Source organism: Periplaneta americana, chromosome 1 (genome assembly GCF_040183065.1).
Source record: "Periplaneta americana isolate PAMFEO1 chromosome 1, P.americana_PAMFEO1_priV1, whole genome shotgun sequence".
Taxonomy (NCBI): domain Eukaryota; kingdom Metazoa; phylum Arthropoda; class Insecta; order Blattodea; family Blattidae; genus Periplaneta; species Periplaneta americana.
In genome coordinates, this window is record NC_091117.1 from 82,974,047 (window position 1) to 83,000,009 (window position 25,963).

The 25,963-nt window shown below is 35.0% G+C and overlaps 1 protein-coding gene across 4 annotated transcripts in view; it reads left to right on the plus strand.

Annotated features, from left to right (window-relative positions):
• Positions 1-1,523: 1,523 nt before the first annotated feature.
• Positions 1,524-25,963, plus strand: part of LOC138697413 (probable inactive 1-aminocyclopropane-1-carboxylate synthase-like protein 2) — a 44,061-nt gene continuing 19,621 nt past the window's right edge. Inside the window, exons 1-5 of one of the 4 annotated variants that reach the window (XM_069822776.1) lie at positions 1,524-1,679; positions 12,541-12,703; positions 17,051-17,251; positions 18,027-18,197; positions 25,593-25,771. In XM_069822776.1, coding sequence (XP_069678877.1) covers positions 12,590-12,703; positions 17,051-17,251; positions 18,027-18,197; positions 25,593-25,771 — 665 coding nt within the window. In that variant the 5' untranslated portion in view covers positions 1,524-1,679; positions 12,541-12,589. Of the gene's footprint in view, positions 1,680-1,815; positions 2,110-7,024; positions 7,207-12,540; positions 12,704-17,050; positions 17,252-18,026; positions 18,198-25,592; positions 25,772-25,963 lie in introns of those variants that run through there. The other 3 variants (XM_069822777.1, XM_069822778.1, XM_069822779.1) reach the window with 3 other exon arrangements.

Here is a 25,963-nt window from a genome sequence, read left to right on the forward strand (position 1 = left end):
AAAGTCGTCTACTGAAGTTGCTTCTGTCGTATTCAATGAAGTTAACTCTCTTGATCTCTCGAATTATGACACTCTTCGTCTTGTTGCAGATGGCTGTGCTGGACAAAATAAAAACGTAAATGTCCTAACAATGTGTACAAAATGGCTGGGCATTTGCGCCCCCCAGAACATCTCACAACTTGAACTGATTTATCCTGTGACAGGCCACTCTTTCCTCCCTTCTGATAGAGTGTTTGGTTTGATTGAAAGAGAGCTGAGGAAAATTGAAACCATCACAACGAAAGAGGATTATTATGCAATATTTAAAAAATATGGAACATTAAAACTGATTGGAAGTGACTGGCAACCATCTGACTGGAAAGCAGTAGCCAAACAGTGTTTGAAGTCTGCAAGCCAGCTTCATTTCAAACTTTCCTCTTGCAGACGTGTAATTTTACGAAAGACGAGGAAAGGAAACGTGGTTGTCAGAGGTGAAATGGCATACAACATTGATGTGGGCAGCGAAAGACCAATTTGTAAAGAAAAGTGCACACCTGCGGAAATGAACCCCTTCGACATTCCTCTTGGAGTTTCAGTAAAGGCTGAAAAGCTGAAAGATGTCGGCAAGATACTCTCAAAACATTTTGGGGAAAACTGGAGAAGCATCCCAGGTCTTGAGTACTATAACAATCTGCTCAGTTCAACCCTACATGATCCAGATTCACAAGATACAGAATGTGAATGTTTTGATCTTCAAGAAGAGTTGGGTCACAACCCAGTTCTGGTGGCTGTTTAAAGGTGGACATTATTTCAGTTTCAGTGTTATAATCAAGTAACGTTAAAGTATATTGTAATTTTCAACGTTATAATGTCAATTAGTTCTCATGAACATGTACATTTGTTTAAGAATAATGTGAAAATAATTTTGTAATAAGAAAGACACAATAGTTATTTTTGTAATTCAGTGTTCTTGTAATTAATAATCAATTCGTACTACAAAATGTCTATTAATTTGTTAAAAATAATTCCACTTTCCACTTTTGAATTATAGTTTCCTTGATAGTTACTGACACTACACAGACTAGCTTGTACAGTCCATTTTGATACCAGTAATTGATATTTGAATCAAAAACGGACACCTACATGGCAGTTTATATCAGAAGTGGATACCTGCACTTTTTCATTTCAAAAGCGGACATCTGTTTTTTTAGAACAAAATTTTACATAGTAATTGTTTAAAAGTGATGTTTCCAGGTTCTAAAAAGCATATACGAACTCTAACACTACATTTATAAAAATGAATTGTGTTAAAATATTACAAACAACACTGTGAAACAAAAAACTGCCTCTATATCAAAACTATGGAAACGACAGATGTCCGTCTTTGATATTAAACTACTCATATGATCTAGGGTCGCATTTATGTACGTTGAGGAGACAGCATTTTGTAATGACACAGGGCGGCAAAAATGTTACATACGGACTTGTCATCAAGATAATGAATATTATGTCGTATAGTGACAGAAAGCCAATTTTAATCATACATTTCAATAATTGAAGGTAGTTTGATAACACAGGAACTCTAGACAACATACGTATTTATCATATCTGCGAACAGTAAACAAGTAAAATAAAGTTGGTACACCTGGAAGCCGGCATTAATACTTGTCAGTAGGTTACAGGAGCTTAAGGAAGTGTAGGTAATTATAACGTTTATTGCTTTTATGTGTAACTAGCATTAATATTAATATATTACCTCGTCGACAACTATTATACCGGTGCCAATATTTTCGCGCACTATCGCTATTGGTCCGGGTATGAATGATGCACGTGGGAGCCTTGGGTAATCGAACCTTTCTGCTGAATTGTAGACACTGTAGTATTTGTCCCGCTATGCTCTAACATCTGAAGTCCTTTTTTCGGTGTAAATACATTCTTGCCACTTCTTTGTTTATAATTGCATGCGTCTGTTGTTCTGTTAGTGTTAGTGGCAATTGAACGGAAATAGCACAACACAGCCATGTGCTAGGCTACGAGTAGACATTTAGACAATCAGCGTACTGTATGTGTAGTCAGCGGGAAGGAAGCGTGAAGGAGTGAGCCCAATAAATTGACATGAGGTTAAGCCAGGTCAGTTTTCAATTAGAAATGTTTCTGCTTCTGATAACGGAAGCAGACATCACTCGAGGTTTAATTACAGGCCTACATAATGCGAGTAAAGACATCTAACCTCACTTTATTAATAACATTTTGCAACATAAAGATAAAAGCAAATTGTTTTAGACATTATTGCTATTGTTCCTGTTTGAAATGTAGGATATTAAAACTTCGGCTTATTTGTACCTAACGTAATTTAAAGGTGCTTGTGTTAAGTTACTAGTTTTTGTTGCTGTTTCTTTTCCTGCTCTTGATTCCTTTCAAATGTTTGCTTGTGGTACTTTGTGGAAATTTTCAGTATACGGTTACCGTACTGACAACAATTAGCTATTTTAAAATACCAAAGAGAGCAGATTTGTCTGTGTTATCGCTTATTGGACGTAGGTACCGGTACCTGCAACATTCCCCATAACTGCAAATGCCTTGGGTTCTTACTCTGTTATTAAGGCTCAAACAACTCAAACATTAAGTCAGACAATAAGTTAGTACCTATCATAGAAGAAAAGAGAGACTGACTGAATGTCACCTAACAATGTTTCTAAAGAAAACAAGTATTTCAAGATATAATTAATGAGGTCTGGAATAACTGATATTAAGTTACTGTAGGTCTACCCAAGATAGAAACCGAATTCAACAAAGATTCCTCGTGATGGAAAAAATATACTGTTCACAAATATCTCTCATCTCTGTGTCTGATGACCACTTTCAAATGACTCGATTTTGTCGTCTACTAGCGAAACGAGAGCTGTAGTAAAAGTTAATATATTTTTTTTATCATATTCATTATACCTAGGCTATATAAGTCGGAATGTTTCATAGACCCGAAAATCGGAGAACAACTTTAAAATCAGAACAGGGGGCCTTCTTCATATTTGACCATGTGGGCTATGAATTGAAGATGAACACAATAGGCGTGTAGGCTATCATAAATAATGTAGCCTATATTGTTATATTAATTTGACATTAGAAAAATGCGATAAAATAATCCTACCAATCAACAAAATTGAGCTCTAATATGTTTAGTGACATACAGATTAATTGATGGCCTAACTAAGTTATAGGTACCTAGGCTATTGCCACAGTCTAGTATATACAGTCACAAAACTCAATACATAGTAAATATGCATCCATAGATAGTTGCTAACCACTAGAATCGCTACTATCGCCTCATTACAGACAATGCAAAATAGTATCTGCATAGTCTATTGTTCCTAGTACTCTCATAAACTCAAACTTCGTGATTGCATATACTAGACTGTGCTATTACTGTATCTTATTCTTCTCCATTTCTTACATTACCGTAAACCAGGGTTACTTTGACCCACTGAAATACATTTTTAAATGTTCTTTTGCTGGTTTCTTGTAAAAATTTCAAGATAAAGCTCCAAATTTCATGCAAGTGTGGGAACATTTCCTAAAAGCATTGCAACAATCATAATAGTCACTGATAATAGTGCATGTGATAAAACTTAGTCCAAAGCTGTGAGCCAGAGTTACCTAGCACAAGGAGTTACTTTGACCCAGCTATGTTTTCTCATATATAACCATAGTAAAATTAAACTGGGCCAATGTAATACAGCAGCTGGGAAATTGAACTACAAAGTGGCAGTAATATTCTTAAAAATAAGTCTGTCTAAAACATGAAAGATATTTATTTAGAAACAAATATTTAAATCTTTCTAATGTTTTATGCTACAAATTCTTGTTTACAAGTAATGTTTACAATACAATGTCTAAAATGGTATGGCACGAGGTACACAAAGATGCATTATATTGATAAGGCTGCAAAACAAAATAAACAAAACAAAACTACAGATCTTATATGTTCAGTTGACGCCTTGAAAACTGAGAAAATTCCTCTTCAAATGTTTTTTTTTTGAGAGGGGGGGCGATTATTTTCTTTTCCTGTGGTAAAATAAAACGTTCTTCTGTTGGGGCCATACCCAATACCGACCAGTAGGACTTGCATGCTTACCGGTATAATGAGCATAAATTCCATTTTCGTCCATTTTCGTGATAGCAGCTGAATATAACTGACTTTTTCAAGTTACACAAAGTTTCCAACAGCCAATGATTGGGTATTTTAATTTCAATGGCTGCAAACAGTTACAACGAAAGCTAGGGATTAGTTTGGCCTGAGCCAATGTAGCCCCTATCCACGTGAATAGGCATTATTTGTTTTTTAGATTGAAAATACTGCCAAGATTTCAATCACTGGTATCGGCTGGGAAGGAGGAAGTTTACACAATATTAATTTACTACTTCTACAACAACAAATGCTGTGAACATCACAGGTACCGGTATCCAACAAAGGCCGTTGTAGACAATCCTGATAGCGGGAGTTATTCTTAAAATATCTGACTATCGTATGGCACGTAGAAATGAATGATGTGGATAAAACTCGCAGTGCGAAAAATTTTTTAAACTTTCTATCGTGTGTGGGCCAAAGTAACATGCTCTGACCAATCTAACCCTGGTTTATGGAAGCCTATCTTTTCTTTAAATAGCCTAATTCTTTTCTTTCCAGAATAAAATTACACATAGCTTATCAAAACTTATTCCATGTCTGAAACACAACAATAATTATACCAAGTTTGATTCTTACATAAAAATAATTGGCTAGTGTAATGACCTTATTATATAGCGCGTTTAATTTAAAATCTTATTGCCAAACAACACTTTAACTGTCTTCAATTGAGCTACTGCATCCATCATAAGATAGTCGCAAAAGAACCTCTCAGATAATCACTCATCATTATTAATAATTATTAGTTACTGTATATTAAATATATGTTTTTAAGATATATATTTCAAATAGGCCTAATATTTTAATATTTCTTGTCTGTCTCTCTGTTTTTAAATGTTCAGATTATCCAGATATATATATATATATATTTCAAATAATATTTCTTCTCTGTCTCTCTGTTTTTGAATGTTCAGATTATCCAGAATTTTGGATTAGTGAGATTCATATTAGTGTGGTTCTATGGTATTTAAGTGTAACCTATATTTTCCCCAAAGATCTGAAGACCTGAATAAAACACAACAAATTAAAAATGAAATAAAAATTTTAAATCCTACCTCTTCATTTATGCAGGACCTTGTTGATTAGTAAATTCCAGCAATCTGTCTTTAGCAGTATTGAGAGCATGTGGACTGTGAAAAACCAGCCCTTTTTAAGTGGGGAAACTAGGAGCATTACAGTGGAAAATATTTTGTTCTCTTCAGTTTCTTTGTTCCGCATATTAATTGCATCCAGCAATGATTGTGTTACTGTTGCAATTCCTGATCCACTTAGTGATGGCTTTCGAAGTTCAGAAGCAACACTATGTACTATGAAAATTTATCTCGGACACTGTCACTGTAGCTCAATGGTCGTCAGCACTCGCTGAAATGAGTTAAGGGTAAACAGTGCATGGCGAAATGCACCTTGTGGAGGAAGAAGCATACCCGCCAGCAGCCACGAATGCATGCTGGTGCTGTAAGAGACCTGCGGGTAAGAGACGCTAGTCCGAGAGTGCAGTGTTCTGATGACTGCTGCTGTAGATGAACTTAAGGCAAACGTCGCTTGATTCGAAAATATTTATTGTGTCAATCAATAAATCAGTATACACCCAATGCGATATTGTAAGATTTACCAGTAATGTGAAGAGGATGTGAATACAATGGCCCTCTTTTGTTCTTTAAGTTTGTTTTAGCATATGAAGAGTTGAGTTCCACCATATAGGTTCATTTTGAATAAGGTGGTGTTGTGGTTGAGAAAGATGTGTTTCTATGCAGCTTCGAGAATCTTCGTGGATTTTGAAGAATGTTTGAAATTTCCTACTAGTTTCCTGCATAATGCAATGAGATTTTAAATATTCTTTAACTGAAGTCCATGTTACAAAACAAGTTGGGATGTATAAGCTATGCATGACAAGTGGGGAAATTTGTTATTAATCAGAACTGAGAATATTTGTATTTTGTAGGTGGACTGATAGTCTTATGCTAGAAATTAATGTAATAGCACATTCAGATATGCCTACTTCAAACTGCAATTGAACTTGTTTTATTGCATTTGAATGTGATTTTAAAGACATTTGGAGCTCAGACACAGTATTGTCAAACCATCTGTAAATAAGGAAGGTTTGTTTTGTTATGGGACCGGGATTAGAGGTGCATCCATTACTTAGGACGTGTCTCAAAGCTACATTTACAACTGAAGTGAACTAGATTGTTGACTAAATAGCAGGATGTGACATCAGAAGTTACAATCCCGTGGCTAACGAGAAAGACAGGCTATGGCGCGAGTCACATTCTTAGTCATAACATGGCTAACAATGAATAAGTTTATGCATAATAGCCTGTTTAACTTGAGTTTAATATAGCAAGTCCTTTGTTTTTTAGAACTTTGAACATGTATTTATATTAGGCGATTGTCAAAATGGCCATGACTGGACCAAGATAATCGCGTAACTCCGAAAGTTATTAGAGGAGAAAAATTTTTTCCAGCACCGGGGATCGAACCCGGGTCCTTGGTTCTACGTACCAAGCGATCTAACCACTGAGCTACGCCAAAGTTCAATCCATAGCACCAGATCGAATCCCCCTCCTCTAGTGTTACTACTAGTTACTAGTGTGTAGTATAGACTTGAGGTTTGAGACACGGCCTTTATACCTACTATATAGGAGCTTATGAATGATACAAGTGTTTCTTGTGATGTTGCAGCCGTTATAAAATGCGCTGCTTGTGACATTATTAATTGAAAACTGTTGTATTAACAAAATATCGAGCTCATAATCAGTGGTCTCTGTTCCTTTTTTTTTTTAGTGAGTTATTTTATGACGCTGTATCAACAGCTGCATGGTTATCTAGCGTCTGAATGATATGAAGGTGATAATGCCGGCGAAATGAGTTCAGTGTCCAGGACCGAAAGTTACCCAGCATTTGCTCTCAGTGAGTTGAGGGAAAATCCTGGAAAAAACCTCAACCAGGATTTGAACCTGGGCTCGCTTGTTTCATAGTCAGTCGTGCTGTTAATCCACAGTGGTGGACAGAGGTCTCTGTTGACACCAGTCAATACCTAACGAGTAGGGACTTGAATTTTTAGCATCTATTTTTCTCAGAATTAGCATCTGTTTTTCTGAAATTAGCATCTGCTTTTTTAAAATCAGCATCTATTTATCTATCCCCTCAGTGTTTTATTTTCCAGCTTTTCGAGCGGAATATTTGCCTTTGAAAAAGCTTCTACTGTATGCTTGGAATAGTAATCTTTTTCAAACTTTCTTCGCTTTGCACCATCGAACATTTCAATAACTGAAGTTTGTTTTGATGATGAAGCTGATGTTAAGGATTTAGTGCTGTCTCATCATCTTTCTAAGTGCTTCTCTGACGTAACACGTTTATCAATGCTATCTTTCTTTTTCCATCCAACGTGGCAATTGCAGAATTTACGAAAAAAACTCTCTGAGTGCCTGAAGCATGGAGTCTCTGAATGGAATACTGCTGGGCTCTTTCATGAGCAGTTATAGCTGTTTTCCCCTTTTTATGAAGGAGCACGTGTCTCACAAATTCAACCAACTCTGCCAATATAATTTAGATAGCTATCCAACTCTGTTGCGATCTCAAAAGCAAATGTCCGAGTAACCTGTATGACGCATTTTAGCCAAGTCCATATCGAATATAGAACTTGATGATCGATATTACGATATGTATATTAATTATTGGACCTTATTTTTTTTTAATTTATCAAATTGAGCGGACAATAATATATTGTTAAAGAGAGAATCGATTGATTGTTTTGAATATTTAAAAAGTGCGTTCAATTTTTGTATATACGTGTTATTTGTTTGAAAAATGACATTTTACTGATAAATCGCTATTAAATACCATTTTTTTTTCGTGATTTCGCAATTTGATAGGAAATTCACATGTTTTCGCACTTTCAAATCTGCTAGCAAATCATGCTAAATCACCTTACAGATGAACAAAAATACTTTCTACCCCACAATTAAAAAATTCGCGGATGCGAAATTTCCAGGTCACTACTAATGAGTAGGCCGATCATTGGTATCGAGATGTCATGAATATAGGGAACCTAGAGAGAATGAATAATTTTATGTATTTTGGTTATAAACTAACATTTTATGATGAATTAGACATAATGGACAACATTTTAAAATATTCTAAAAAAACAATGGGAATCATCAACAATGCCAGTACAACAACTTGGCAAGATCTGTACTTTTTACGGAAGTGACCAAAAAAAAAAAAAAAGGCGAAAGCAGAATAAACAGCTAATGAAATGAGGTTCATGCGATCAACAGCAGGATATACAAGATGGGACTACAGAAGTAATGAAGGTAACAATGACAGAAATTTCAGACCAGTTTTGCAATATATAGAGCAATATCAGACTAACTGGATGATGTATGTGATCCCACAGAATACCAAAAACTATGCTCCAATGTCAGCCAAATAGGGAAGAGAACAATGAATCGTCCAAGGAAATGACGGTGTGAAAGTTTATCTTTGAGACTATAACAAACACTCGTGATGTTCCCTTTGATTACTGTGATATTCTGTTTACTGACCTAAGCGTTACTTCGGCCCAGAGACTACGTGTTCATAATATGTGCGTCTGTTTCGTCTGCAATATTCGCCGGGCTGATCACGTAACACCATCTCTCGAAATGTTGTCCTGGCTTCGTCTAGAAGATCGTAGGAAAATCCACTGTCTTTCCCTCCTCTTTCACATATTGCATTTTTCCACTCCTGCCTATCTTGCGTCTCATTTTCAAAATTTATCCACCCACCATAACCTAGACACACGATCACAACACTCCTCAATATTATCCATTCCCTCCCACCGAACATCCTCATATTCATCTTCTTTCACTGTGGCTGTTCCTCGGCTTTGGAATTCCCTACCGAGTAATATCGGGGACTGTCAGAAATCAAACCAATTTAAGAATAGACTAACGAAATATTTTTCTAACAATTCTTGTTAACAATAATAGCTGTTTCAAGTTTCTCACTGTTTTATGGTTATATATATCGCAGAATAAATATTTAAATTATGTCATTATTATTATTGTTGTTGTTATTATCATCATTATTATTATTATTATTATTATTATTATTATTATTATTATTATTATTATTTCTTACCAATGTTTATTATTATCTCACTAACATTACTTATCCAACTTTCATTATTTACCTACTTTCATGTTGTTTTATGGTCTAGATATTAATGTAATAACCAGGGAACGGATTTATATGGACTAAAAATATATGAAATATGTAAATATATATGTAGTTATTTTTACCAAAATATGGAATTAAATATGGATTTTTACCAAAATATGGAATTAAATATGGACTTAAAATTATAAAAAAATGACTATGTACGTTAAATATTGGTACATTTTAATCAAACTAAACAAAAAATATAATGGACGTACCTTATCTTCCAATGTAGTTTCAACAAAACACAATTTTTATTGTCTGTTACCATAACAATAGGTTACAAACATTTCTTTCAAGTGCTGAAAAGTGAATCTTCTTCTATTGTCTCTGAGGATAGATTTATACTGACTAAAAGAGCGTTCGACGTCACAAGAAGTAACTGGTACATAATTCAATTTCACAATGTCTGCTGGGGATAAGTCCAAGTTAATCTTCACTGTTGATTCACCACTCATCACAGCAACAACCTTTTGTAGTTCTTCATATCCAGGGTTTTTTGAAAGTACAGTGTCCACCTTAGCTCTTACTGCATCTGCAACTTTACCTCTACCACGATTCAGTTGTTCCACAGTACTATTTATAATTTCAAAACTTTCAGATAGTGAAAGGTGCCTATTTTGGAGACTTTTGAGCGTTTTTATGATGCATGAAAATGTATGCTGAATGTGAGCTAAGTCATTCTTCACACTTATGTCACAGGTAACTGTTTTCGCAGTATCAATTGAGACTGCATCTTCAGAGTCCAATGCAAGGAGAACATTGTTAATAGAGTCTATATGTTCGGCATAATATTCAACTGCTTCTAGCCATGTACCCCATCTAGTTAAAATTGGCTTTGGTGGCAATGGAATTTCAGGGTACATTTCTTTCAACACGTTAACTCTACTGGGAGCTTTGAGAAATACTTTTTTCACTGATGAAATCAACAAATCTACTTTAGGGAAATTGTCTCTGACCACTTCTGCCACACGATGAAATGCATGCGCCACACAAGTAAAATGAGTCAATTTAGGATATACAACAGATAATGCTTGTCCAGCTTTGACCATATAAGGGGCAGCATCGCTAATAAAGAATAACACATTATCGTACATAATACCCTTTGGCCACAGGATACCCATAGTTTCGTTGAACAGTTTAACTATAGTTTTGTTATTGCACTTTTCTAGAACATCACAATGTAAAAGAATTCGTTCAGAATATTGTTCACTTAACAAACCGATAACTACATTACCAACAAGTCTACCTTCTTTGTCGGGAGTCTCATCAATGGAAACCCAAATTGAACTATCTTTAATTTCATCTCTTATCTTCTGTATTGTCTCATCGTAGATGGATGGAGCATACGTCTTCCTAAGTGTTGACTCATCCGGGATTGTATGTTGAGTATATTTTTCAAGGAATTCCCTGAAGACCTTATTCTTTAGTTTGTAGAGAGGAATATCAGCAGAGATGAGAGAACGGCACAGGTCGATGTTAAACTCAGATCTTACATTCGATGTTGTTGGTTGTGTTAAAAACAATTGTCTCTGCTTGGAATTTAGTTGTTTGTTGGCCTGATGTTTACTAGTTGTAATGTGTTGTTGCACCAGGAACTTTTGTGTAGATGATACTGCACACTGACACAAATTACAAAATAATATTTTATTGTCAGTTGATAAACCATCTTCTTTAAATTCTGAAATGTAACTTGTTAGTTTTGATTTTAAATTGACTGAATGACGTACTTTTGGCATATTTACCGTCTTTATAGTATGATTTACAAAACTGAACCTATGTGTACTCTGACTGGCATTTAACTGTTGAGCTGCACAACTGAAGTCTGTTAAAAATTTTAAATTAAATTAATACAGTTTTGTAACTTACTTTCCCATTGTTGATAGGACTGCTAATTTTCAAATAACTCTGATGTTAAAGGGATTACTGAACATGTGTTTAAATCTCTATTGTTGAAATGTATTTTTAAAAGTTAATGGAATTTTGTTTTGTTTTATTGTTAAACCTAATATAATATGGACTGTTTTATATGAAATATGGAAAATATATGGAAATTAACGAAAATATGTACTAAACTCTAAAATATGGAAAAATATGGAAAATAAAAGTAGGATTTTTCAACCCTATACATTGTGAAACATAAAGATAATGCAAAATATAAATTATATTAGCTTTATAAGTAAATATGTATTTACATATAAATCCTTTCCCTGGTAATAACTATGTAACCAATTGTATTCAATTAGAATTAGAGTCTGGCTGGATGGAAGAGAAGGCCTACTGGCCTTAGCTCTGCCAGTTTAAATAAATAAATAATCATTATAACAGGCAATTTGGCCTAATAGTTGTTCCAGAAGATGATGATGATTATAATGTACTCCCGATTATCCGGGCTAATGAGTGAGAGAATTGGTATGGAAAACTGGATAATCCAAAAATCCTCCTTTAACTGTGCTGCAAGGTTCATGTTTCCAGTTAGAAGCAAGTATTCAGTTTATGGTCACACAATAATTGAACTGTTCAGAGCAAAAGTGGTGTAAGTCAAAAATGGGTAATGAGGGTTAAAGTAAACATTATGTAAAATACAGCGCAAAGTAGCAATTAATACTTATTCAATTTATTTAAATTATTAGAAGTCAGTGGATACCAAGGAGGACATATTAATTGCTACTTTGCGCTGTATTTTACAGAATTTTTACTTTAAACCTCATTACCCAATTTTGAGTTACACCACTTTTGCTCTGAACGGCTCAATTGTCACTCCTTCATTTAAAGGCTTACATTTATCCAGAATGAGATCAGGAAGTATAAGTTTTTTTAAAATTAATCATAGAGCCAAAATCATTCACAGTTAATCTGCAAAACCGATAATTCACGTGTGGATAATCGAGAGTACACTGCATTTAAGCTTTTGTTGGTGATCAACGCCAAAATTTAACAAAACTTAATTTTTTTATAGTTTACTTTACATTGCTTACGTTTGTAAATTCTTTTCACTCTGTTATTATAAGTTAAGGAGTAAAGGAACTTAATAGGAAGCACCATTGTGGACATCCTAAGATAGTAGTACTTCATTCAGTAGTATAAACCTCATAATTAATATTCTGTAACAAATTAAATAACATTAAATAGAATTCAATACTTGTAATTAATGAATATTGGATCTCTGATTTCAGTTGTCATTTGCTGTATGAAGATTTTATATTGCAAGATTTCCTGCTTAAAATGGCTGTTGACCTCTCGGAACGAGCAAAGGTGATGTTAAACAAGAGAGATTTTCTGGATCATTATACTATGATGTGTCTTCATGACCCTTACCATAAAGAAAACAATAAAATGGTAAGTTTTGTAGATAATATAAAATGTGGCACTAAGAAAACACTTTGTACATAGTCATTCCTTCATACATTTGTAAGGCTTGTTATGCACAGAGCTGTGTTTTTTTATAAGTAATTAAGGCGAAAAATAATTTTTAGTTGTTATATTACCTATGATAATATTTTTCTCGCAAATATTCGCGAATTTCATGCTTTCTTGTGAAAGTCTTAATTTGCACAGTAAACACAAAAATTTATGTCTCTTCATTTTATTTTATTTTTATTTCAGCAGAAAATGATATCTAGTTTTTCGTGGAAATACTACTTACTTACTTACTTATGGCTTTTAAGGAACCTGGAGGTTCATTGCCGCCCTCACATAAGCCTGCCATCAGTCCCTATCCTGAACAAGATTAATCCAGTCTCTACCATCATATCCCACCTCCCTCAAATCCATTTTTATATTATCCTCCCATCTACATCTCAACCTTCCCTAAGGTCTTTTTCTCTCCGGTCTCCCAACTAACACTCTATAAGCATTTCTGGATTCGCCCATATGTGCCACATACCCTGCCCATCTCAAACGTCTGGATCTAATGTTCCTAATTATGTCAGGTGAAGAATACAAGCGTGCAGTTCTGCGTTGTGTAACTTTCTCCATTCTCCTAGAACTTCATTCTTCTTAAATGTTTTCCTAAGCACCTTATTCTCAGACACCCTTAACCTCCATTACTCTCTCAAAGTGAAAGTCCAAGTTTCACAACCATACAGAAGAACCTGTAATATAATTGTTTAATAAATTCTAACTTTCAGCTTTTTTGAGAGCAAACTGGATGATAAAAGTTTCTCAACTGTATAATAACACACATTTCCCATATTTATTCTGCGTTTAATTTCCTCCCGAGTATCATTTGGTCACTGTTGCTCCAAGATATTTGAATTTTTCCACCTCTTCAAAGGATAAATTTCCAATTTTTATATTTCCATTTCGTACAATATTCTGGTCACAAGACATAATCATATACTTTGTCCTTTGGGGATTTACCTACTTCCAAATCTATCTCTTTACTTGCTTCAAGTAAAATTCCCTAATCCTTTGTGGATTTTCTCCTAACATAGTCACATCATCCGCATAAACAAGGAGCTGATGTAACCCATTCAATTCCAAACCCTCTCTGTTATCCTGAACTTTCCTAATAGCATATTCTAGAGCGAAGTTAAAAAGTAAAGATTATAGTGCATCTCCTTGCTTCAGCCCACAGTGAATTGGAAAAGCATCTGACAGAAACTGGCCTATACGGACTCTGCTGTAGGTTTCACTGAGACACATTTTAATTAATCAAACTAGTTTCTTGGGAATACCAAATTCAATAAGAATATTATATAAAACTTGTCTCTTAACCGAATCATATGCCTTTTTGAAATCTATGAATAACTTATGTACTGTACCCTTATACTCCCATTTTTTCTTTAATATCTGTCAAATACAAAACATCTGAGCAATAGTCGATCTATTATGCCTAAAACCACACCGATGATCCCCAATAATTTCATCTACATATGGAGTTAATCTTCTCAGAAGAATATTGGACAAAATTTTGTACGACGTCAACAAAAGTTTTTAATAAGTGTATGTTTCCTTTTCCTTGTTTATGTTTTATAAATTAGTTTGTCAGTCTTGAACATTGTAATTGGCTTTGTCTGTTATGTTCAGTAACAAATAAATAAATAAAAGTGATATTCCTCGAACATTACTACAGTTGGTCTTGTCCCCCTTCCTAAAAATAGGTACAATTATGGACTCCTTCCATTCTGGTACAATTTCCTTTTCCCAAATAGTAAGTACAAGCTTATAAATTTTGCTAGATAATGCGCTTTCTCCCTCTTGTATTAATTCTGCTGGAATTTGATCAATACTTGGAGACTTGTAATTTTTCAGCTTTTCTATCTCATTTTCGACTTCAGAAAGTGTGGGTTCAGGTATAAATGGCTCAGCAGTTTGTATTATTTGAATTTCGTCCCGATAATTTTTATTTGGCCTATGTACATTTAGTAGTTGCCCAAAATAGTTTTTCCGTCTGTTTAGAATTGAATGAAAATCTGCAAGCAAGTCACCATTCTTATCCTTAACCACATTTATCCTTGTCAGATATCCATTCTTAAATTTCTTTATGCCCTTATATAAATCTCAAATGTTTTTATTCTTACTATTTGTTTCTACCTCATTCAGTTTTTCCTTCAATTAGTATCTCTCTTTTTATTCCTAAGGGTACGACTTGCTTCCTGTCTTTCATTGAAATAAATATCTTTATTTGCCTCAACTGAATCCTGTAAGAATTTCAGTTTTGCCTGTTTCTTTCTTTCTTTCTTTCTTTCTTTCTACTACGATGCAACAGTCTTCATCAAACATGGTTTCTTTTTCTTACTTTCGTAATAACCTATGCTCTGCTCGGCTGCAATTTTGATATTATCTCTGATATTTTCCCACACCTATTAACATCTAATTCTTCCTCATCTTCGTCGGAACTTTCAAAAGTGGTAGACCTATTTTAAATTTCGATCTGATAATGTTGCTTAGTTTCCTTGTCTTTTAATTTCGGAATATTGAATCTCCTAATGTTAACTTGTTGCTCTACTTGCTTGGTTACTGATAGTCTTTCTCTTAATTCTCCAATTACCAAATAATGGTTAGAATTACAGTCTGGCCCCTGAAGGTTCGAATGTCTACTATATTAGTACGTCTCCGTTTATCTTTCAAGATGTGATCTATTTGATTGTGTGTCAATCCATCTTAGAAGTCCAAGTAACTTATATTTATGTATATCCTTATGGGGAAATGTTGTAATTTTCACAATTAAATTTTTTGATGTGGCAAATTTGACTAACTTAACGCGATTGTCATCACTAGTCACGTTTAGGCTCTCTTTTCCAATAGTCGGTTTAAAAATATCCTCCCATCCTACTTTAGCATTGAAATTCCCCAATAAAATTTTCATGTGATATCTAAATAACTGATCAAAAGTGTGTTCCAATTCCTCATAGAAGCTATTCTTTATATGGTCGTCTTTGTCTTCTGTAGGGGCGTGAGCATTTATAACTATGATATCGCACCATCTACCCTTAAGTAGTAAATACAATAACCTGTCACTGATAAATTCGACCTTTTTTACTGCTGATTTTATTATTTTACGAACAAAGAATCCAGCTACCGGCGTGGCTTACTCAGTTAAGTCACTTGCCTGCCAGTCTGAAGTTGTGCTCGAGTGCTGGTTCAATCCCCGCTTGGACTGACTACCTGATTGGGTTTTTTCCGAGGTTTTCCCCAACCGTTAGGTAATCTACTGCAAATCCTCGGACTCATCTCGCCAAATACCATCTCGCTATCACCAATCTCATTGACGCTAAATAACCTCGTAGTTGATACAGCGTCGTTAAATAACTTATTAAAAAAAACAACAAAGAATCCTGTTCCTAATTGGTGATTATTGTTTCCTTCCCCATAATACAACAAGTAATCTTCTATTTGTGAAATACTTGGCATATATTTAAACCTTTTGACTGTCTCTTATTTAGCCTATATACATTGAGACTGACTTTTTCCTGCCAGTCAATAGCTTGACCACCCTTTGGGAACATAGCTTTCGATCTATATGAACATAAAAGAAGAATTATTGTGAGGGTACTTCATACAATGAACATTTATCTAACAGCTCCATATATTTCAGCATAAAAGAAGCAATTTGACAGTACCATATTCCTGGCAACGAATCTTTGTAAACCATTTTCATCCTACTATTAGGTTTTAACAGTTAGTTCCCAAAGTGAAGTGATGGATGTGAAGATGGATTGAAAAACCTAAGTAAGTACGTAACATTGTAAAATTACTTTGCAGAACAGAGTTGTATTTGTTCAGGACAAATTTCTGCACATTTAATGGACAAAACTAAAATAATTTGCAGAACAAAGAGTTGCATTTGTTCAGAACAAATTTCTGCACATTTAATGGACAAAACTAAAATTCTTTTAATCACTTATTACCATAATACACTGCTCTCTTAAATTGACTGAGCGTATTGTGAATTAAATTAATGACTTTTCCAAAACACGCTATGAAATGTTTAATATAAAACAGTGTTTATCTCAAAAAGAAAGCAAAAACGTGCAAAATTGTATTTAATTTTTTTGTTTGAAATATCACAAAGAATAACTTCCTGAAATTAATAACATTACTTATGGTTCACCCTGTATATTAGAAGTTTCACTTCACTGTCTTAAATTGTCGTTCTAATTTCAAATTCATAGATTCGACCTCCATTTAATTTAATTTCAGTGTATTGATCAAAATAATAGTTTTTTTCTTGTTATACAGGGATATGTGAACTTAGGGACATCAGTTTCGGCCTTGTGTGAAGATTTAATTTTGAAACGGCTCAATCAGTCTGATTTATTTCAATTTGGACTCAAAGCTCAACATTACTATCCAATGTGGGGCATTCCAGAACTTCGTGAAGCAATTGCGAACTGTCTTACTCGCCATCTTGCTGCGGATAGACCTGTCCTTCCAGAAAATGTGAGTATAGAAGTAAACAAAACTTTTGTCCTCCTGCCCCAACAAAGGTACATTTTTGTCTCGCGACTTTCGGTGCACTGTGACCTGCTGATTTAATTATGCTTGTCCCACTTTATTTCAAGCAAGCCAATTCAAAATCGCAGTATCCTGCACAGAGTGATAACATTTATAGAATTGGAGGATTGCTTTCTATTTTGGTCTTATTGTAGCATTCGCAAATATATTGTAATGTCTATGATGTAAACTTTCATAATTTCATGAGATATTTCTGAGCGTTTCTATTTCTTTCTTTTATAATCTGCAGTCTAGATTTTGATTATGTAAACTATATTGTATGTGTGAATATTTCACATGTAATATGGTTGAATATAAATTATTAGCAATGCCAGAAAGTGACCACTAAGAAAACAAGTCATCAAATAATCACATTACCAGATAACATTTCTCTTCTAGATGCAGTTGTTAACTGCATACCTCCCACATTATTATCTACCACTACACTGTTGTTCTACTCCTATCTTTTTCTACTTCTCCCCTATCCCTATATATTTCATTCTTCATTTTCTCTACCATTCTTATTAATTTACCATTGCTAACTCTCTCTTACTTTACTCTTATGATATACTTAAATTTATTCTCATGTTTCCTCTTTCCCCTGATACTTTCCCTTCTTTCTTTATTACTTTCTATTTTCTACTATACCTTGGCTACTATCTACTCCAAGTTCACCTCCTAACATTTGTATGTTATAATAAATCTCTTTGATTTTATTTAGGTTTTGGTGGTAAATGGAGGAGTGGCAGCAATGGAAGTATTAGCTTGTTGTCTATTAGATCCAGGTGATGTTCTTCTGACACCAAGTCCTTGTTACACTCGAATTTTTGTCAATTTCAGCGAAAGATTTAATGTCCATGTTGAAGATGTACTGCTTCGGGATGAAAGTAAGGTAATTATATCTCATTTATAAGATATGACAGTATATAGTTATTGAGACATATACAAATAACATTTCCTTATGCCTGTCCATTACATAGTGAATAGTCTTCAGCAAACATAACTTGACTGCAAAGCATATGGTATCAATTAGACATGAAATAAACTGGTGTACTGTATCACAGATTTTATGTAACTATAATAACTACTGGCCATGTATTGTGGGTCCCTATCACCACGGCATGGCGCGTCCTCAGGTTGCGGATAGAGGAGACGGCCTCCAGATATGGAGGGTAGCTGCGAATATATTGAATAAGCAGTCGTGGACAGCCGATAAGGGGTGGTCCTCCAGCTTGGGGGTTGGGCGAAGGGCTAACAACCCATCACCGTAAAAAACAGCTTGTTACGTATCCCTATAATAAGCCTCGGAATAGGACTGATTCTCTGGCACGACCACAGCAAAGGAATAAGGATTTGAGATTTGGCACTTGGAACGTAACTAGTCTTTATAGAACAGGAGGGGTAACATTAGTAGCAAAAGAACTAGCTAGATATAGAATAGACTTCGTAGGAGTACAAGAGGTTAGGTTAGATGGGAATGGCATATCACAAATAGGAGATTACTTGTTTTATTATGGGGAAGGAAACAATAATCACCAATTAGGAACAGGATTCTTTGTTCATAAAAGAATAAAATCAGCAGTAAAAAAGGTCGAATTTATCAGTGACAGGTTATCATATTTAGTACTTAAGGGTAGATGGTGCGACATCATAGTTATAAATGCTCACGCCCCTACAGAAGAGAAAGACGACCATATAAAGAATAGCTTCTATGAGGAATTGGAACATACTTTTGATCAGTTCCCTAGATATCACATGAAAATTTTATTGGGGGATTTCAATGCTAAAGTAGGACGGGAGGATATTTTTAGACCAACTATTGGAAAAGAGAGCCTACACGCAATTAGTAGTGACAATGGAGTTAGATTAGTCAACTTTGCCACATCGAAAAATTTAATTGTCAAAAGTACAACATTCCCCCATAAGGATATACTACTAGGTTCAAAAAGTTCCCGGAATTTTACTACCATTTTTCGTATTAATATATAACAAGGGATATTATACATTTGTTTTGTTGGTAACATTCATGATGCCATTTCCTTAAAGTTTGTTGATAATGGCAACTATTGGTTTTGAGTTGTAGGCATTTGTTTATCATAGTGTTTTGTTTGTTCGTCGCATTTTGTAATTATGTCCACAGAGCAAAGTACAAACATCAAGTTCTGTGTTTTGCTGGGGACATGATCAGTATGGCTGATGAAGATGGTGATTTCTTAAACAAAATGAAACTGGTGCTACTTGTACGACCCAGTCCCTAAACGACAGTCATCTGAGTGGAAATCGAAAACATCTCCTCGGAAGCAAAAATTTCCTAGGGACACTTCCAAAGGCAAAGTTATTTTAAATGTTATGTTTTATTTAACGACGCTCGCAACTGCAGAGGTTATATTAGCGTCGCCGGATGTGCCGGAATTTTGTCACGCAGGAGTTCTTTCACATGCCAGTAAATCTACTGACATGAGCCTGTCGCATTTAAGCACACTTAAAGCAAAGTTATGTTGGAAGTTTTCTTCGACTCTCAGGGTCTCATCCACCATGAGTTCATTCCAGAAGGTCGTACTGTAACGAAAGAATTGTACGTAGAAATCTTCCGTCGCCTCCTGGACGCAGTGAGAAGGAAACGTCCAGAAAAGTGGGTAGAAAACAACTGGTTCCTTATGCATGACAATGCACCTGCTCATCGCGCAATTATTGTAAAGAATTTTCTTGCCAGGCACAACATAACTGCTTTGGATCACCCACCATACTCTCCTGATCTCTCACCACCTGATTACTTTCTGTTTCCCCGTCTGAAAAGTCATCTGAAAGGACGGAGATTCAATGCTGAAGGGGTTATCGCAAACGCGACGAGAGCACTAAGACGGGTTTCACAAAATGGCTTCCAGGCCTGCTTCCAGGAACTCTACACGCGTTGGCAAAAGTGTGTTGTTGCGGAAGGCAACTATTTTGAAGGGAATGCTGTAGAATAGTGTTTAAGGTACGTTGTTTCTATGATGCTAGCAAATTCCGGGAACTTTTTGAACCTAGTATGTACATAAATATACTTGGACTTCTCCAGATGGATTGACACACAACCAAATAGATCACATCTTGATAGATAAACGGAGACATACTAGTATAGTAGATATTCGAACTTTCAGGGGTGCAGACTGTAATTCTGACCATTATTTGGTGATTGGAGAATTAAGAGAAAGATTATCAGTAGCCAAGCGAGTAGAGCAACAAGTTAATATTACTAAATTCAATATTTTGAAATTAAAGGACGAGGAAGCTAAGCAAAATTATCAGGTCGAAATTTCGAATAGGTTTGCCACTTTAGAAAGTTCCGACGAAGTTGAGAAAGAATTAGATGTTAATAGCGTGTGGGAAAATATCAGAGATAGTATCAAAATTGCAGCTGAGCAGAGCATAGGTTATTATGAAACTAAGAAAAAGAAACCGTGGTTTGATGAAGATTGTTGCATGGTAGTAGAAAGAAGGAAACAGGCAAAATTGAAATTCTTACAGGATCCAGTTGAGGAGAAGAGAGATAATTATTTCAATGAAAGACAGGAAGCAAGTCGTACACTTAGGAATAAAAAGAGAGGTTACTTGAAGGAAAAACTGAATGAGGTAGAAACAAATAGTAAGAATAAAAACATTCGAGATTCATATAAGGGTATAAAGGAATTTAAGAACGGATATCAGCCAAGGGTAAACGTGATCAAGGATGAGAATGGTGACTTGCTTGCAGACTCTCCATCAATCCTAAACAGATGGAAAAACTATTTTGCGCAACTACTAAATGTACATAGGCCAAATAGAAATGATTGGGACGAAATTGAAATACAAACTTCTGAGCCATTTATACCCGAACCCACGCTTTCAGAAGTCGAAATTGCGATAGAAAATCTGAAAAAGTACAAGTCTCCAGGTATCGATCAAATTCCAGCAGAATTAATACAAGAGGGTGGGAGTGCATTATATAGCGAAATTTATAAACTTGTACTTGCTATTTGGGAAAAGGAAATTGTACCAGAACAATGGAAGGAGTCCATAATTGTACCTATTTTTAAAAAGGGGGACAAAACCAACTGTGGTAACTTTCGAGGAATATCACTTTTGTTGATGTCGTACAAAATTTTGTCCAATATTCTTTTGAGAAGATTAACTCCGTATGTAGATGAAATTATTGGGGATCATCAGTGCGGTTTTCGGCGTAATAGATCGACTATTGATCAGATTTTTTGTATTCGACAGATAATGGAGAAAAAATGGGAGTATAAGGGTACAGTACATCAGTTATTCATAGATTTCAAAAAGGCTTATGACTCGGTTAAGAGGGAAGTATTATATGATATTCTTATTGAATTTGGTATTCCCAAGAAACTAGTTCGATTAATTAAAATGTGTCTCAGTGAAACATATAGCAGAGTCCGTATAGGTCAGTTTCTATCTGATTCTTTTCCAATTCACTGCGGGCTAAAGCAGGGAGATGCACTATCACCTTTACTTTTAACTTCGCTCTAGAATATGCCATTAGGAAAGTTCAGGATAACAGGCAGGGTTTGGAATTGAACGGGTTACATCAGCTTCTTGTCTATGCGGATGACGTGAATATGTTAGGAGAAAATACACAAACGATTAGGGAAAACACGGAAATTTTACTTGAAGCAAGTAGAGCGATCGGTTTGGAAGTAAATCCCGAAAAGACAAAGTATATGATTATGTCTCGTGACCAGAATATTGTACGAAATGGAAATATAAAAATTGGAGATTTATCCTTCGAAGAGGTGGAAAAATTCAAATATCTTGGAGCAACAGTAACAAATATAAATGACACTTGGGAGGAAATTAAACGCAGAATAAATATGGGAAATGCGTGTTATTATTCGGTTGAGAAGCTCTTATCATCCAGTCTGCTGTCCAAAAATCTGAAAGTTAGAATTTATAAAACAGTTATATTACCGGTTCTTCTGTATGGTTGTGAAACTTGGACTTTCACTCTGAGAGAGGAACATAGGTTCAGGGTGTTTGAGAATAAGGTGCTAAGGAAAATATTTGGGGCTAAGCGGGATGAAGTTACAGGAGAATGGAGAAAGTTACACAACACAGAACTGCACGCATTGTATTCTTCACCTGACATAATTAGGAACATAAAATCGAGACGTTTGAGATGGGCAGGGCATGTAGCACGTATGGGCGAATCCAGAAATGCATATAGAGTGTTAGTTGGGAGACCGGAGGGAAAAAGACCTTTAGGGAGGCCGAGACGTAGATGGGAGGATAATATTAAAATGGATTTGAGGGAGGTGGGGTATGATGATAGAGACTGGATTAATCTTGCACAGGATAGGGACCGCTGGCGGGCTTATGTGAGGGCGGCAATGAACCTTCGGGTTCCTTAAAAGCCATTTGTAAGTAAGTAAGTAAGTAAGTATAATAACTACTGAAGCTTTCCTTCAGTAGTTATGGTGGATCACCAACTTATGACCTGGCTGGAAGCCCGAGAAAATTTTGAGTTTATGTAACTAATTTATAATAAATACTCAGTTCACTAAAATTAGCTTCCATTTTCTGGTACCATAAAAATATTCCCTGTTACTATAATGAATGCAAAACAACTCTGAACACGGGATAAGCCAATTAAATGCTGGTTGAGATGCATTGTTGTCAGAGACTCAATGAGTCAGTGACACAGCGAGATCGATAGAGACGAAGATAGCTGCTCTCTGTGTCTTATATACGACAATGACCTGTGAACTGGACTACTTCACTGACATAATGTTGCGAGATAACTGATCCCAAATGTCATTCAGAAATGTCGCTGAAGTCCTAACTGCAGTCACGAATTTCATCTCATGAAACCATAAACAATGAGTTTTTTGCTGTAGAGTTGCCATTGTAAATTACAGAGCCACAGTCACCAGAATGACAACTATAACATGCATTGTTGAAGTGTTTTATATTTGAATATTTTTAGTTATCTGTGTGTTTGTATAAGAATAATATTTTATAACTATCCCATTCAATTTGCATCACATTGTAGATTTATACCAGGAATAATGTTTTTTATTCCTTATCTAAGCCCATTAATTTTTATGTTATTAGTTTAGATTCTCGCTATATTATTAACAACCTCTATTTCACTATCAATTTGTTTTCTCTTCTGCTCACCCTTCTTCAAATTTTCTACCAAACATAAATCTTCTTTTATAAAAAAAACTACTAACATTGTTATTGTTCCTATCAATCTTTTATCAACAAGCAAAAAGTGGTGCTTGATCTTTTGTGCACAGTGCAAATACCCAAGAACTTCGGAAAAACTGAACACCACAAAAGTCTCAGCATACTTAAGTCAAGAAATGTGAATATGCTGTAGTGAAGATACTACCGCTAGTGTTATGTGGAGATGAACATACATGGAAAGGAAATATATTTCACAATATAAAAATGACCATTTTCAACTCGTAGTACCACTCTAACTTGAAATTGTGTACAGCTATTGTCTTTTTTTTTTCCATAAAACCAAGAGTAATATGCAAGATCGACTTCGAGAATGGTAATTATACACCTTAATTTGAGATGGTAGATTTCAGCAACTCAATTAAATTATAAATTATTTTGATGTACCGAAGTACATATGATATTTCCATATGATGAAGAATGGATAGAACAGAAAAATTCTCTCCGACTCTGAGACTCAAACCTTGGTGTTCAGCTCTATGTGCTGACACTTCAGCCACTAAGCCATACTGGATTCCAGTTCTGATGCTGGATTGAATCCCCTCAGTTCAATAATAATATGATATGCATAAGTAATCAGTTAGCGATTCAAGACTGCACTCATCCCGTCGGACCCCGGCCACTTAGTCACTTGCAATTGGAGCACCTCTGTACATAGTGCATTGGAGATTGTGCCACTATCACATTCTGTGACACAGTTCATGAGGGTAGGCCACCAAAGGGAAACAGAGAGGTAGAACTTAAACTGAGGGGATTCAATCCGGCATCGGAACTGGAATTTAGTGTGGCTTAGGGGATAAAGCGTTAGCAAGTAGAACTGGAAACCCAGGTTCGAGTCCCAGTGCCGGAGAGAATTTTTCTGTTCCATCCATCCTTCAACTTAATTAAAAATTTAGCATTTTAGAAATCAGATTTAGCATTTTATAGCACTTTTAATGCTAGAATTTAGCATTTTGTAGCATTTTTGGATGGAACTTTTTTTATGGAAAGTTTTATAGTAGAAATTCTGTCATCAATGTGTTAACAGGCGCATTTTATAGATTTTCCAGTTAAAATTCTTAAAAATAGTAAATAAGCAAATGAACACACGAAAGTACAGTGAAATTCAGAGTAGGCCTGTTAGGAGATATGCCAAAAAATATATGGTGTGATTTTATGCTGATCCATCCTATTACTCAATCACAATCACCCACTACTACATATGACTACTTTGTGAGTGAACACTGGATGTGAAGAGATTGCACAGGTAGCTAATATTCTACCACCAGTACCAGATAGATTAGTTGAAAACTTGAGATAACTGTACACATAACAACAAAGAGGGTGTCCACCGCTGTGGAGTAACAGCTTGCTTGACCATGAAATGGGTGGGCCCAGGTTCGAATCCTGGTTAGGGCAAGTTATCTGGTTGAGGTTTTTTCTGGGGTTTTTCCTCAACTGGATAGCTTTTGGCCACTGGAGTCTGGACTCATTTTGCTGGCATTATCATCTTCATCTCATTCAGATGTTGGATAACCATAGCAGTTGATAAAGCATCGTAAAATAACCAATAAAAAAAAAAGAACAAACAGGATTACATTCCTTTGCTATTCAGACTGTAAAAAGTAACATGTGGTTGTGGTGACTAAACTATTTGAAAAAATGTAAAAAACCTGTATGTGACAGGACCTTTTTTTATTTTTTTTTTTTTACAAAATAAAAATTTCTATTAAAATGTAATTTCGCATTTTATTGCGGATTAAAAACAACATTAATTTACTTAACATGCTTTTAAACATAAAATTACTTTGACAGCATTTGGGCACATTTCGCATTTATTGTGATTGCAAAAAATCTACCATCTCTAACCATTATATAGAATCAAATCGATGATGTTCCACAAATCGATTACTACCTAAAATTGTGCATCAAAAGTAACTATTTACTGTAGATATATTGTTGAACACATTATATCTCTTTTCTTTTTTAATAGTTATTTTGAAAATAAATATACATATAGCCTCTATACTTTCAAATGCTATCAAACTACAAAGTTTTGTTACAAATTAGTGTTCATTATTAGATGTCTAGTGGAGAAGCACCAACATTTGAATTGAATGCCGAAATCTTAGAAACTACAATAATGGAACAGAAAGCAGCTGGAAGAAAAGTGAAAGCCTTCTTTCTTGTGAATCCTAGTAATCCTCTTGGGGAAGTTTACAGTCCTGAATTGGTTCTGCAGCTCATGGAAGTATGTCAAAGGTCAGCATCAAATTTCACCGGACTAAGTGGATCTTTACTTCTGGTATTAATTATATTTTTATAATATTGTGTATAATACCTGAGTAATTTAATTTTTTTTGTATCTTACTCTTAAGCACATTAAATATTGTCAAAAAAGTTTGTTTCTATGAAGCAAATATATCGATGGTGTTGAACAGCAACCTTGTGTAT